The sequence below is a fragment of the Melitaea cinxia genome, chromosome 6 (genome assembly GCF_905220565.1).
Source record: "Melitaea cinxia chromosome 6, ilMelCinx1.1, whole genome shotgun sequence".
NCBI lineage: Eukaryota > Metazoa > Arthropoda > Insecta > Lepidoptera > Nymphalidae > Melitaea > Melitaea cinxia.
This window is the reverse complement of record NC_059399.1, coordinates 9,807,575-9,823,924: the sequence shown is the minus strand read 5'-3', so window position 1 is coordinate 9,823,924 and position 16,350 is coordinate 9,807,575. Positions and strand designations below refer to the sequence as shown.

General features: G+C 30.8%; 2 protein-coding genes across 2 annotated transcripts; one reads left to right on the top strand and one right to left on the bottom strand.

The window, feature by feature from the left end:
* Positions 1-1,601: 1,601 nt before the first annotated feature.
* Positions 1,602-4,241, bottom strand: LOC123654638 (endocuticle structural glycoprotein ABD-5-like). The gene is made up of 3 exons (XM_045590531.1): positions 4,140-4,241; positions 3,319-3,425; positions 1,602-2,004 (listed from the first exon to the last, which is right to left on the bottom strand). Exons 1-3 carry the CDS (start codon positions 4,149-4,151, stop codon positions 1,818-1,820), a joined length of 306 nt encoding a protein of 101 aa, XP_045446487.1. The 5' UTR covers positions 4,152-4,241; the 3' UTR covers positions 1,602-1,817.
* A 6,917-nt stretch (positions 4,242-11,158) lies between these two features.
* Positions 11,159-14,224, top strand: LOC123654636 (endocuticle structural glycoprotein ABD-5-like). Its single transcript, XM_045590530.1, has 3 exons — positions 11,159-11,170; positions 11,482-11,603; positions 13,726-14,224. Exons 1-3 carry the CDS (start codon positions 11,159-11,161, stop codon positions 13,922-13,924), a joined length of 333 nt encoding a protein of 110 aa, XP_045446486.1. The 3' UTR covers positions 13,925-14,224.
* Positions 14,225-16,350: the final 2,126 nt, after the last annotated feature.

Genomic DNA, 16,350 nt, shown 5'->3' with positions numbered 1-16,350 from the left:
CATTCAAAACCATCAATCTGGGTTTGTTCTTTCAACAACTGATGAGACTTAAGCAAGAAATTGACAGTAAGCTGCCAGAATTAATGAACAGAAAAGGTTTGGTTTTTCATCACGACAAAGTCTGATCACATACCTTTTTAGCCACTCAACAAAAATTAAGAGACTTTGACTGGCAAGTCTTAATGCATCCACCATATAACCCCGATTTTGCACCATCAGATTTCCATCTGTTTAAGTCTTTTCAGAATTCTATAACTATCAAGACAAAGAGAAGAGAGGACCATCAAAACTAATTCTCACGTTTTTTTTTTTTTAATGAGAAGTACCAACATTTCTACAAGAACGGAATCCTGTCACTACCTACGAGATGGCGGCAGTAATCAAACAAAATGGTACTTATATAAATACACATATACTTATACTTATATAATACATAAACTTTGTAAAATCTTACATTGAATTTCTATATAAAATACTAAGAAACTTTTTCCCGACCTAATATATTTCAGAAACTCAATTGCTGACGCCGCGTTGGCGCAACGGTTACAGCCATGGATTGTACCTGTTGCGCTGGCGGTTGCGGCTTCGATCCCCACACATGACAAACATTTGTATTGGCCATACAGGTGTTTGCCGTGGTCTGGGTGTTTGTGCAGTCCTTGTGGGTCTCCCCACCGTGCCTCGGAGAGCACGTTAAGCCATCGGTCCCGGTTGTTATCATGTACACCTGATAGCGATCGTTACTCATAGTAAGGAATATATCCGCCAACCCACATTGGAGCAGCGTGGTGGATTAAGCTCTGATCTTTCTCCTACATGGGGAAAGAGGCCTATGCCTAGTAGTGGGATATTATAGGCTGAAGCGTAAATTGTGTGTAGAATTTATATTTAGATATTAATGTGTTCTACTTATTCATAATATAAATACTTTTTGTTGGTATTCAATAAAATCTTAGGATAACAATCCATTATTAATTTTAGTCTCTTGTATACTTACATACGAATTCAATATTAACAAAATGGCTAATGACTGATAACTATATATATATATATAACGATATATATTATATATATACTTAATATTTAGTTATCAGTCATTATATTGGATTTGGATATATAAATAAAATTGAAGTGTCTGTCTGTGATTTCAAAATAACTGTGTATATAGTTATTTATATGACACAAAAACAGAAACAATCGATTGTTAAAATGTTTCTCTCTCTGTCTATCTGTCTGTCTTTTTGTGTTTATCCGCATTAATCTCTGGAATGGCAGAATTGATTTTTATGGGACCTTCACTGAAGGATAGAGGAAATTGTGGAGCAACTTATAAGCTACTTTTCCTCTTGAATTATGTGGGATAATCCGCGTGCAAGTAACTAATGCCCAGATAGATATGAAATAATCACAAATTTTTCTATTACGTATGCGATAAATTTTGGGGAAAAAAAATTAAAATTGTAAAATAACAAAACAAGGTAAAGGAGGTAAAATGGTAATTTATAATTTCTTTGTATATATCTAAAAATAATGAGTACCCAAATACATTCTCCCACGCGAACGAAGTTGCGGGTACAGCTAATATAATATAAACACAAAAATGTTCCTCAATTATTTATTATTTATATTATAAAAATGTAAAACATACAAAATGTATCCTATGGCACAAGTAAGATACAGTGATTCTCATTCCTGTCTGTGCATTAAGCATATTGATGAGATCGATAATTCTGTTATTAAGTTACGCGTTTCTCTGGTACCGACCAAGATTATTATTTACACGGTCATAAGTTTTACCAGATTTTTATTTGATTGGTTTACTTTTGTCCCAGGGAGGTTTTGGGTTGGAAGCCATTAGGACCGGCGGTGAATATGACAGAGTATTTCTTTCCGTCGGGAGCGACGTAGGAGTATTGACCGTTCACAGTGAGGGCTGCGTTTTCGGATTGTGGGTTGTCTAGTTTTCCTTCTTCTTGTCTTGAAGTACCATCGCTGGTCTCGTACCTGTTGATATAAAATAATTGTCATAGTGTCCCATGTATCAATGTCTTTAACATGATTTGAGACGACTGTTAGCTCTTATATTACAATACAATTAAAGTAGTATGATTAGTTAATTATATAAAAAAGAGTAGTCGCCTAAAATACCGATGGTTTGAAGGTTTGATTCCCGCTCGGGATGGATTGTATTTGTACAAATATTTCTTTCCAGTTTGGATATCTGTCCTTGTGGGTCTCCACAGAGTGCCTCGGAGAGCACGTTAAGCCGTTGGTCCCGGCTGTTATCCTACATATCTGATAGCGATCGTTACTTATGATAGGGAATATATCTACCAACCCACATTGAATTAAGCTCAAATCCTTCTCCTACACGGAGAAAGAGGCCTATTCCCAATAGTGGGATGTTATAGGCTGAATGCATGAATGCATAAAATTAATTTGTATATGTATTAGATTAAAAATTAATGGCTTGTAGCACAAGTTTAATCTTTTTATATACTTGGGAAGTCTCTAATTCAAGCACATAAATCATAAACAAGAGTTTCGTAGATCTTAGATTATTACTCTTATCTCAATAAAAACGAAAGTTAAAACGTGATGTTTATAAAGTTCAAAGAGTCATCTGACTATGTGAAATCTTCTGAACCAATCAAGCTCATTGACATATAACATTGAAAGCCTACTGTTAAACATAGACATAAATGAATAAAGTTTGTTTATTTTATTGTTAAAAGTACCTAAATTACTGTTTACGTTGTTTTCATAATTACGATGATGATGATCGTCTATGAATGTTATTTTCGTATTAAGTAGCATTCCTATACCAATACATCTCAAATGTTTATATTATATTAAGACAATAAATACAAGTTACATAAAATATCTACAAGTGTTTTATAATTATTAGTTTTTATTATATGTCTACAGCGACGCGATAATTGTTTTATATGACCACATTTGACAAACATAAGAAATTAGTATTATTAGAAGTTAATTATTCAAATGATCTGTTTATTAGTTACAAGGATTTTGAGTCTTCGTTTGAATAAATAGTAACCTAAATTTAAGGATACGATTAAATAATTTTCTGAAAAATAAGTATATAATTTCAATAACAATGGCTTTGAAAATATCTAAGCTTACACTACATCCTTATTTAGTTCTTTCAATTGTTAGTTTCCCCATAAAAGGATAAAAAAGGGAAAAATTAGTATTTTCTAGAACTTTTTTATAACATAGATTTGGTATACTATATTTATACAGGAAACTTGAAACTTAATATATATGTTATATTAAAAGAAAAGTTGTATATCTTACGCAAAGCTGTATCCGTCCGGTTGTACGTCGCTGTCGAATCTCAGGATTTGTACGTCCTGTTGAGGAGCTCCAGCGCTAAGCGCAGCGAGCACGCACAGAATTGTTACCTGTTGAGGAAGAGTTTAAACTATATAAGTAATAAATTATATTTCTTTTAAACTTTTTATCATACATAGGCATTGGTAATCAACATTACATTAGAAGTAGTAAAAATATTTATTAAACTGTCTAATGAAGAAACAACATTACAAATTTACAATTATAAGATAAATTACAATAAACTAAAAAAACCTTAAGTATATATATACATAATATAATAACTAAAAAATATTATTAACAGGAGTCCCTTTAGACAAGGTTCCGAAGATACTGGCAGCGTTCCTTCTTTGAGTAGCTAGACCAATTCTTTGTCAGAAGTAGCTGCCAGCTCTTCGGTCTTCTGTGACGTCGAATAACATTTTTGCTATTTCCTTAAGTAGTAGAAGTAGCTTAGAAGTAGTTTGTATCGATTGATGTTACTGGATTAACTTTTTAGGTCGCATCTTTAAACGAGTTTGATATCCTGAGAACTTCTATTGTATAAATATATATATATATTTATATATACTATACCTTTTATGTACAAAATATTTACAAATAGCTTTATGAGTAGCTTAATGTCACATACTATTTTTTTTTTTAATATTTAAGAAGCTGATGTAAACTTTAAAGTTACGACACACTTTCGTAATCGTAAAGAGAGGTTACAAATTAAATATTTCAAGTGACGTATGTTAATACGAGTTTTACTAATATTATAATATGCAAAAATAGGAACTCACGTATTTAAGCATGTTGTTAAGTATTCTTCGTGAGCACAAACTAACGAATGACTGACTATTGTATGATCGTTCATTTTATATGCATTCAGAGGTGCAGCATTTGCAGTAGTCTGACATCATACGAGGATGGTACACGATCCACCACTCTCCTGAGAAGTCTCAGTTTTTTATAAACGCCAGCCGATACAAACACAGCCGTCATTACAAGTACCTATCTGATGATTTAGCTTTGATTTTTTTTTAAATTAATGAATTTACGATTTATTAATTTATTTGCTTTGATTAACCCTGGCTTAATTATATTTATTCCTTAAATTTTTTTAAGGCACTTAAATTTACAATACTTAAAATATTTCAGTAGACAACATTTTGAGACAGGTTTATATAAAAGATACTCATTACTTAACAGATTTTTTTTTAAATTATTGTATTGAATTAAATTTTATATGTTATTGTTATTATTTTTTAATTATTAATTGTCATGCCCATTACTGTATTGTTATTTGTTAATAAAATTAGTAATGGTATGAATAATTAATTAACAAATATTCTTGTACGTTAAAAGTAATCAATTAATACAAAATGTAATATATATTTATATATTTCAACAGAAATTCAAATAAGATTTAATTTTTTTGATTAAATAAGGGTCTAATTTTTTCTTTTTTTTTTATAATAAATAATTTAATGATTTTTTAATGATTTAATAAATAATTTAATGATTTAATTTAAAATTAATTTTTTTTAGTGCGTAACCAAATCTGTAATTTTCTCATATATTTAGTATATTGTCATATTTTAATGAAAACAAAATTCATTAAATTTTTTTTAATTTAAAATTAATTTTTATATGCTAATAAAATAGGCAAAATTACAAGAATATATTTACATACACTCGAAAAGTAATGCCTTTCTTGTAGCGATAACTTTAATAAATCACAGTATATTCTTTTGTAGACACACCCGTCATCATGTCCATGTTGTGTTATATATTTTAATTATCACCGTTTTTAATTACAATTTAATTCAAACGGGATTTGACTTGATTATTATTCGAACAATCGCAATGATTCTACTCGCGAATACTATTGTTTTCAATAGTAGTCGGTATTTTTATATTATTTACGTGAATGGAATGAATGCCTTATCTATACAAATAGAATAAAATTGGAGTGTCTGTTTGTTATATTAAAATTACCGATTTTTGCTAAATGCATATGGTTATATACCGGTACATATACGAAACTAGATTTTTTTACAATTTTTGTCTGTCTGTCTGTCTGTTCGTTCCAGCTAATTTCTGAAACGGTAGGACCGATTTTGACGGGACCTTCAGTGGCAGATAGTTGATATAATAAGAAAAACATGAGCTACTTTTATTTTAAAAAAATATTTTTTTTATAACTCTACGAACTGAACAATAACTTTTTTGCTGAATAACACGCGGACGAAGTTACGAGCACAGCTAGTAAGCTAGAATTTTATTATATATACATCGATAAAACTCTATTATTTTTATTATGAAATTACTGTAATAAAATAAAATGTTATGTAAATGACAAATAAATCAAATCAAGTTATAATAATAAATAATACATTGTTATTTTATGTGACGATTATGAATATCTTATTAATTTTTTATTACCTAAAGCCATATTAACGTAGACTGTCAAAAAATCACAAAAACACAATGTTTGTTCAAGAAAAGCTCTGCTTGCATCGGCACGTGTACACAACCCATAAAACAACTGGACATACGACTATATTTGATACGCTACCCTTGAAATACAATCACCATTATCATCATGATCACTTCAGCCTAATACAGTTCACTGCTGGACATAGGCCTCCACAAGCGAACTCATGTGTTTTACCCATATTCACCACGCTGGGCAGGCGAGTTGGTGACCGCAGGGCTGGCTTTGTCGCACCGAAGACGCTGCTTCCGGCTTCGGCCTGTGTATTTCAAAGTTGGATGGTTATCCCGCCATCGGTCGGCTTTATAAGTTCCAAGGTGGTAGTGGAACTGTGTTATATCCCTTAGTTGCCTCATACGACACCCACGGAAGAGAGAAGGTGGTTATATTCTTTATTGCCGTTGCCACGCAGCTTACGTGAGGTAACAACGTTACAAGAAACAATACGTACGTATACATCAACGTTAAGTTATTGGTCCTGGTTGTTATCACAGATACCTAATAATCATTGTTACTCATAGTAGGGAATATATCTGCATAATATATACATATATCAACTCGCAGTGGATCATCGTAAATAATATTGTAATTATTGAATGAACTTCAGATGTGCCCACTAAATTCGTTTCTATCTATTTTATATTTACAAGTATAATTTTAACTTATATTTTGGTAAACGATTCATACATAATTAAGAAACAACTTTTGAAGCTAATCATAATCATAGTACGATCATCGTTTGTGTCAAGGTAAATTACACAAGTGCGATGTTTTTCTTAAATATGTTTTCAAAAGAAACTTTTAACTCACAACTTAAGCAAATTGTGTTAACTTGTCATTGAGTATGTTTTGCTAGGTGTCACAAACATAATACAAATATAATTGTAATAATTCATGTTTTATCGCATTTCAACTAGCTAGTGTAATTAAGATTAAACTGCATTGTGAATAACATTTCTATTGTTGGAATGATTGAGTTAAATTTGAAGGAATTGAATAAAAACAACATAAATCACAAGTAACCTGACATGCTGCTCAGTTGCAAATGGATGTACAAACGTACAATAAAATTTGTCCCGAGACATAGAATTTTGCACATAATGTTTAAGTTTACCTACGATTATAAAATAAGCATTTAATAAAGTTTATGAATATTCAGTAGCTATATTTCGGATTATTACTATCCTAGTAATTTATATGTGTTTAAGTTTTTACAACAAAAAATAGTTTTTAATTCTTAATTCTTTTAAAATAATAAATTAAAAACATATAATATTATTATCAACATGACAAAAACATTTAAAAATTTGATTATTTCGATTGGTATGGTAATGGAAAATATTATTCGTAACAGGGAACTGAAATTACAACATTGATCTTTGGTCAAGATAAACACTTCTATAAAACACAACACAATCATCTGAGAAAAACCATCGACAAAAAATAGCAAAAATAGAGGATAAGTATCATCTTTGTATTTGATTTCCGCAATCAATAACTGTGATACTACATTTTTTGTTACAGTAGTCAATCAAACTTTGTAAGTTAATTTGCAGTAATGGTCAAGTATCCATATACTTGAATGGCCTTAAACTTTTGAGATGCTTAGAATTTTTCAAACACTATAATTAAGCCTTTAGAAAATAGATAAATTACGACAGTAGAATATAGTTATAAAAAATATAATAATAGTGAACTTTTTGAACCAAGGTTGCAAGATTTTTTAGGATATAAAACTTCAAAGAGAATCAGTGACGTTCGTTATATACATATATATAAAACGAACGAACGTCATTGATTCTCTTCATTGATTGAATGAATGAACGTCATTGACTAGCTGTGCCCGCGGCTTCACCCGCGTTGAAATCAGTGTGTCATAAAGTTTTCCGTCAAACCCCCAGTGAAAATCTCATCAAAATCGGCTTAGCCGTTCCGTAAACTTTCCTCTTCAAGGCCTCTCTCAAAAGGTGAACCGCATGAATATCCGTTCAGTAGATTTTGAGGGAATCGATCACATACACTTTTGGGGACTTTGTTTTATAATACACTAACTGTTGGCCGCGACTACGTCCGCGTGGTTATGAAGATATGCATTACTATTAAGATGTTTAACGCAAAATATTTTTTTATTTCAGTCACTTGAAATGCTTATCACACTGAGTAACTTTTTAAAAGGCACAATTTAGTATAATTTCATAGTTATTTTTATAAAACCTCTCTATACACCACAAATTTTGTCTTTATTTTCAGGTTGCAGTATAAATAACCTTTCATGCGAACTTATAGCTAGCTGCTGTATATGTTTTATACAAACTATCAACCCCAATTAAACTCCCTTAGCAGTGGAATATCGCAAAATCCGTTCTTAGTGGACGTCTACTAACTATAAACTACCTCCCTGCCCAATTTCATCTTTGTCCATCCTGGATGGATGGACCCATCCAGTGGTTTTTGAGTTCTCGTGATGAGTGAGTCAGTGAACTTTCTCTATTATATATATAGATTACGATGCATTATTTGGACATCTCCTCACCATCTATAGAGCATACATTTTAAATTTCAAGCCTTTTACTTCAAAACATAGGACTTTCATACAAACTTCCAACCCCCGTTTTATCCCCTTAGATGTCGATTTTCGTAAAATTCGTTCTTAGCGGATGTCTTCGCTCTATAAGGAACCTTCCTGCCAAATTTCAAGTTTGTAGGTGTTATATTTTCGGAGATTTCGTGATGAGTGACCTTTCGCTTTTATATATAGATTTTTTTTTTAATTTACATCCACGGGCTCAAAATGCCCATGACTTTTGTTAATCATGCATGCATTATAACAACTCAACAGGGGATTTTTCATTATCACTACAAATCGACAGTCAGACAGACAGATTGATGGAAAAGTATACACATCATTCCTTTGTAATTTCTGAACATATTTTATCTATCTATGTCTATATTTACACTTATTATTAGCAGATATTTATAGTTGAAGGTATAAGATTTTTCTTCTTTTGTAGATATGCTATACCATTGAAATTGGTGTAATTTATACTACAAAAAGTTTTTCTTCAAGGGGTATTAAGGAGCAAAGATTAGATTACTCAATTTAGACAGTTGGTTACTCCTTAAAGTAACTCAAAACCACAACATCTACAATTAACTAGAATCTATACCAATAAGAGATGATAAAAATGAGATAATTGAACTTTATCAGCTATATTTTTACTTTTAAATCAGATACATCAGAAGAAATAAATGTTTTAACAGAAATGTACAGAGTTACACAATGTATTGAATGAGACAATTAACCTTGCTGGGTTTTTACTGTCATTGAGAGGTCTAAAAAGGTAACCTATGAGCTGCCAAAACCTCATAAAAAACTAGAAAACAAAAAATAAACAAACTGTAAATGGTGGTACGTTTCATACACTAAGAATAAGTACTTTAAAACCGAATTTTAAAGGTAACGATAGAATTGAATAAAAATGAGTAAAACCTTAAATTGTGTGTGGTTTCTAAGTTTAAATGTCGTTTTTTGTGTGTTTACTTAGTACTCTTAACGTAGCAGTTTTTTTTTTATTTTTTAAAATGACGTGGTGTAATCAACGTTTTTTATCCTAATCCTAATCAATTATAAAAATTTAGAAGAAGATGACAGTAAATAGTAACACAATAATTATATATGTCACAAAATAAAAGGGATAGGCAAATAAATAGATTTAAAGAATATTTATTTTTTTGTAATAGATATATTTCCTACTACGAGTAACGATCGCTATCAGTTGTACATGATAACAACGGGAACCGACGGACCGCTTTACCTTGCTCTCCGAGGCACGATTGGGAGATCCACAAGGACTGCATAAGCACCCAGACAGAAGGCCAATACAAATGTTTGTCATATGCGGGGATCGAACCCGCAACTGCCAACGCAATAGCCACAAACCAGTGCTGTGAACGTTGCGTCAACTCGTTGTCAATATTTATAGGTGTATCAATTTGAAAATAATTGTGTTTGCTCGTAAATGAAAAAACCGACTTCAATTACATCGACAATAATACAACGTAAGTAAACGAAAATAATTAACAAACGCAGTGTGTGAAGTCGGTTAAATTTTTTTTTCAGTGTTATAAATATTATATCATTAATTCAGATACAAATTTGTATCTTTCGTAAACTTGAAACGTACATCAATGCATACATTAATCTGAAGAAAAAAAAAACAGATTTTGATATATTACGTTACATACTCTATATGTAATACGTTTGTATTCATATAGTATGGTAATACTATCACATACTTATGTTTGTTATAAAAATTATACCTTTTTAATTATTATTTATTAAGGTCAGAGAGACACTAACATCACTTATATAACGTAACATAAAATATTGTTTATGAGTATACTCGTAATGTACATCAATGCTCCACAAATCTTTTTACGTTTTATTTTATTTTATGTTTGTGTATTGTGTGTGCAGTCCTTGTGGGTCTCGCCACCGTGCCTCGGAGAGCACGTTAAGCCGTCGGTCCCGGTTGTTATCATGTACAACTGATAGCGATCGTTATTAATAGTAGGGAATATATCAGCCAACAAGCATTGGAGCAGCGTGGTGGATTAAGCTCTGATCCTTCTCCTACATGATAAAAGAAGCCTATGCCCAGCAGTGGGATATTACAAGCTGAAACATATATGTAAAATAGTTTGTTGTGTCTGTTTTCTGTATATACGTGAAAGTTTCAGGATAAAATATATTTTTGCGTTAAATGGTTTGTTTATTAAGGAAGGTAATGTTGTATATTAGCAGCCAACTAAACAAATAAAGAAAAAAAGTCGTCTTTAAATTTATTACAAGTTTTAACACATCGTTGTAGAAATTATGACAAATATTATCAAACTTTTGTTTAAAGTGTCAAATACATACACTTGTTTTTAGAAACAGACGGAGAATCTGATCTTAGCTTTAAAAATCAACAATATATAAAAGAAATAAATAAATATATGAAATTTTGTAAGATGCTTTTAAGCTATAAGGAGTCTTGTATAACTGTGTTGGTTACTGTTTCGTGCAAGGTCCTAACTACATACGCAATTCAAAGAATTGACAAATCCATGTAACATTTTCGTGGATCTCCTTAAACAAACTCTTTACATGATAGTGATTAACACCTCCGACGACAATGAAATCTCAAAACGACGCATTGTCAATAAATGATGATATTTATACCTCAGGGTGTCGCTGCAGACAACAGACGCATCGGATTCATCCAGCCATCTACACTTGAAATTCAGTTTCAGAAACGCATATTTTTTTTTTAAATCAAAATGATGAAAATTGTAAGTTTAATTACTTAATTTGTATTTATAATATAACAATACGATTTAATAATATTAAAAAATTCAGTGACAAATTTTATTAAAGCCATTATCACATTGACTTTAATATTACTGTGATGTAATTTGATTTTGATGGACTCATTTTAAAAACGTTTAGCTTATATTTTTATTTGAAACCTTTAACAATATTGAATAATGTAAATATGTGTAAAATAAGTTTCTCTTATTACTGTTATAAATATGTATCGTTGTTTAATATCGTCTAGTATTTATTTCATTTTGTTTATTTGCTATAATCATTAAAATTTCAGACTATTTTCGCTTTGTCCGCTCTTGCCCTGGCGTGTGCATTGCCGCAAGAAGAAGCTCAGGCGCAGCCGGTCCAAATTCTTAAACAAGACTCCGAAATTAACGTTGATGGATACAATTTTGAGTAAGTTTATATTTACAGTATATTTCTGTCACACCATTATTTTAAATTAAAATTGAGTAAAAAATATGCAATTTTTGTAACCATCAAATGTTTTAGATATCAGGTTTTTAACTTTTTTGTTTTCAAATTGTCGTCATTGAAATAAATTTCGTATTTTTAGCACAAAACGTAAAACTTTTGTACAATATAATAATCGTATTTTGCTGACTACGGTTTAAAACCTTACTCGATTAAATTCAGTGATAAAAACTTTGCAATATGCCATTCAAAATAAATATAAATCTTATTACCTATTCAAAGACTACATTTGTGGATTTAGTCATAATCGGGTATAAATAGTAGTATTTAAAAATAATACACAATGTATCGAATATAAAGTATATAAATACACAATGTATATACTTTATATACATATGAAACAAAACAAACAACTAATTCTTAAATTTCAATTCTTAAAATAAATATTTAAGACCTCGAATAGTGTGTACGGTTTACAAATGCATCATAAAGAAATATAAATAATACTGTCATGTTATGTTACGTAAACCTTAAATATTAATTATGAACGTAGAACATTGCGTGATATGCACAAGGCTCATTAGATATAAAAATTTATCAGTTTTAAAATTTAAAGTGTAAGTTTATTAAGAGGATTTAAATCACAATTTTACTTTATTATTCGAACGGGAGTTATCGTCTTAGTTTACGATTTTGTAATAAAAACTTTTGTTAATTTTGAAGACTATAAATAAATACGAGTAAAGCATGATGTTCACAAACAAATTGTTTACTTATGGCTACTTTATTGTTGATTATGGGGACTACTATATTTCTTAAAGTTCTCAAACAATACAGTACTTACTATAAGTGTTATGACTAGATTGTATTGCACACTAGAAGTACTTTTAATCTGAGACTGAAATATTGTACACTTTTTATGTAATGAAACATAAACATGGCCATTTCTTCTGCAATTTAAGTTTTCCCATTAGATTACAAAACTATAATTGAATCCGATGGTTTTCTGGGAAGATAATAATGAAAAATTTAATTTATGAAAAATATGTTGTGCATATGAAACAAACGAGTATTTTTCGTTGTTATTTGTAACATCTTTAGATTTTGGATTAAGAAGCATTTATATATTTAAAATAAATTATGTGTATAAAATAGTGATATTAATAAATAATTATATATTATATAGTGATATTAACAATTAATAAGTAATAATCGTATTTGCTCGTATACGAAAAAAACAGACTACAATTACATCGACAAGTGATACAACGTAAAAAGTAGACGATAAAATAAACAAATAAATGCGCATTCTCGAAAATTACTTTTCGTTTTCGGTTAAAACAAGAATTATCAAAATCGTAATACCCAGTGAAAAGTTATGCATACAATCGCCTCAGACTGCAATATCCCACTGCTGAGCATAGGCCTTTTTCCCCATGTACGAGAAGGATCAGAGCTTAATCCACCACTCTGCTCCAATGTGGGTTGGTGGATATATTCCCTACTATGAGTAACAATTGTTATCAGGTGTACATGATAACAACCGGGACCGATGGCTTAACGTGCTCTCCGAGGCACGGTGGGGAGACCCACAAGGACAGCAAAAACACCCAGACCACGGCAAACACCTGTATGGCCAATACAAATGTTTGTCATGTGCGGGGATCGAACCCGCAACCGCCAGCGCAACAGCCACAAAACAGTGATGTGCCCGTTGGGCCATGCATACAATATAGGTCAACAAAAAATAGTCAAGCATATACGCATTATTATATATAGCTCGAAAAATACTGTTTAGATCTCAATTAAATTTAAATGCGACTACGTGACACAAGCTTTTGGTTAAAAAGTATAATCGAAACAGAGTCCAAATTCCTTAGGAACATACATAAAAAATTACAATAAGAAAAAGATCAAGGTTGTCGAGGTGCTAGATTTTGAGCAGAATATTTCTTGTTATTTCCTACTTCAGTGCTATAACGGTTTCAATCCCTTAAAAATTTCGAGACTTATTTAATCTTTTATGATCTAAGACTTCAGTAGTTTACAATTACAGTGAAGTAGTAAATTTTCACGTTTTTAATATTTATACTAATAATTTTAGATTTGAGACAAGTGATGGTACTTCAAGGCAAGAGCAAGGAGAATACAAAAACGATACGGAGCAACAAGGACTCTCTGTGAAGGGTAGCTATCAATACGTCGCCCCTGATGGCCAAAAGATATCCGTCACTTTTGTTGCTGATAAAAACGGTTACCAACCCACCGAAGTTAAGGATGAAGATAAACCAGCACAAGCTTAAAATCATTTAAGGAAGACCCAAGAACTTAAAAATGTGCTTTAACCAAATATAAGGTATTGAATATACCGCAGGCATTAAACTATAAAATATTAAGTATATAATGTATGTATATAGCGTATAAAGACTGTATATATAAATAAAGAATACAATAAGTAACCAAATAATATTATTTAATCATATTATATGAAGGAAGTTCCACTACGGCATAAAAAGTTAAAATCAGTCCTTATTTTTACCAATACTAGTTGGTCACCCATATGTCGAAATTTTACCATAATTAAAAATTTAAATTAAAGAAAACCAAAAAAATTATGAAAATAAAGAACCTTGTTTAACATTTTTCAATTTGATTATGACTTTGTTAATTCAACAAAAGAGTATATGTAATATGCGTGTGTGTGTCAAATACATGATAGTGTATGTAATGTTTTTTTTATTGATTTAATATATTTTTATGCTTAATTCATTTTGCATTTGCATTCTCCACTCCTTCTCTATATAAACTATAAGTGTGCAAAATTTCATACTCCTCCGTCCGCACAATTTTCGTAAAAAGGGGCACAAAGTTTTTGTTTTACTTATTAATATATAGATTTCGATATTACATTAATGTTTTATCTTGTTTATTTTCAAAATGTCGAATGTCATCGACTTTTTAATGTTAACAAATTTTTCTTAAATATCTGAATATTAATTCTGTTCTTTAATATTGAGTAGGTACATTAATAATAAATCTAGAAAATTTTATTTTAGCATAAACAAAAACTAATAATAACTGATTTAAGAGTACAATCAATAAAATAAAATGTCATGTAGGATAACCTATAACTTAACATAAATCACACACATCGAGTTTACACTGAACGTTCGACGTATAAATCATTATAACATGTTCTTATCCGATTTAAAATGCACACGCAAAAAATAAATTTTCATTTATATAATTGTGCCAAATGATTGCTAGCGGAACTACTATTTGTCTTTAAAATTGTCAGAGTTATTAGTCAATACAGCACAATCTTTATATAAATATTACTCAAAGAATAAAAATTACTTATTTGCATACATATGACTGACAGTTACATAAAATGTAAACAAAAAAATACCATTGGACTGGTATGGAGCGTTATGTAAACTACAACTTTGTATTATTTTTTAACGAGCTACTGCGTCCGTGACTCTGTTCTTGACATGGTTTAATACATAAATAAAGTTTTTCGTGACACACCGGAATATCCCATAGAAACTGCCATATCTCTTACTGTACAATACATTATTTTATAATATTTTATCTAACAGTACTTTAACGTAATATCTTCGGAATCCCTCTTTGAGGGGTATTTTTTAATATACGAGAGGAAGTGTGGATCTTAATCTTACGCTGATTTAAAGAAGATGATTTTGAAGACGTAATGATAATGATGCAACATTAGGAATATCATTATTATGAGTCGTGATTTATTTTTATTTATTTATTTTTATCGACCATTGTACTTATTAAACTGCTAATTAATTATTCTATTTCAGTAATGATATTGAAATACAGACAAATTAAAATTTTATTAATCTTTAATGTATGTTTGTTGAATATGTTATTGTTGAAAAACCGTTGACCATAACCTAGTGATCTTTCGAAGTATGAAATAAACAATAAAATATTTACTACCAAAGTGTCCATACGATGTGTTATAGGTTATACTTGCTTGAATTTCTAGGCGGCTTAGCTGATTCGATTTTGATTTGCAGATTAAAATAATTGATCGGTAAAAAAGTCTTTTCGTATTTTCTAGTAAAGAGCTGCGATAAAATATTTTTAGTTATATTATTTATAACTGGCTGGTTTTGATAACAAGAATAATATAGATGCCTATGACACCAGAAGCATCCCAAGTGCGTTGCCGACCCTACAACAAGCCCGGAGGGGTTAGCACGCCAGTAGTTTATACAAAAGTAGTTACTCACCACAGGAACACAATACTGCTTAAAATCAGTGTTATTTTAGCTGTGACCTTCTTTAAAGTCGAAGTATTGCACCAATCGGGCTGCTCCATATTTTGAGCAGAAAATTTCCTGCTGTGCCCTGCCTCATAGTTCTGGACTATTAGGTTTTAAACATAAAATCTTTTATAACTAGCTAAATATTTGTATACGTACTTAGAAAGCTTAGAAAATTAATGTCCTAAAACTCCCACCCCTCCGCCGCGCTTGTGTTCCTAAATACACCTCCGTCTCCCTCCCGTTCTGCCTGCGCTTCGGGAGTCGAGTAAACAACGCCCGCCGCGCATGTAGTCGGCCGTTGGAAGTGATCGTTTTTGATCTCGAGTTTCGGTAGATCTTGCCATTGAGCGTGGTCTTATACGCTCTATGAAAACTAAGGGAGGACTATATACACTAAATACTGTTGCAAGATATTGAATAAGCAGTGC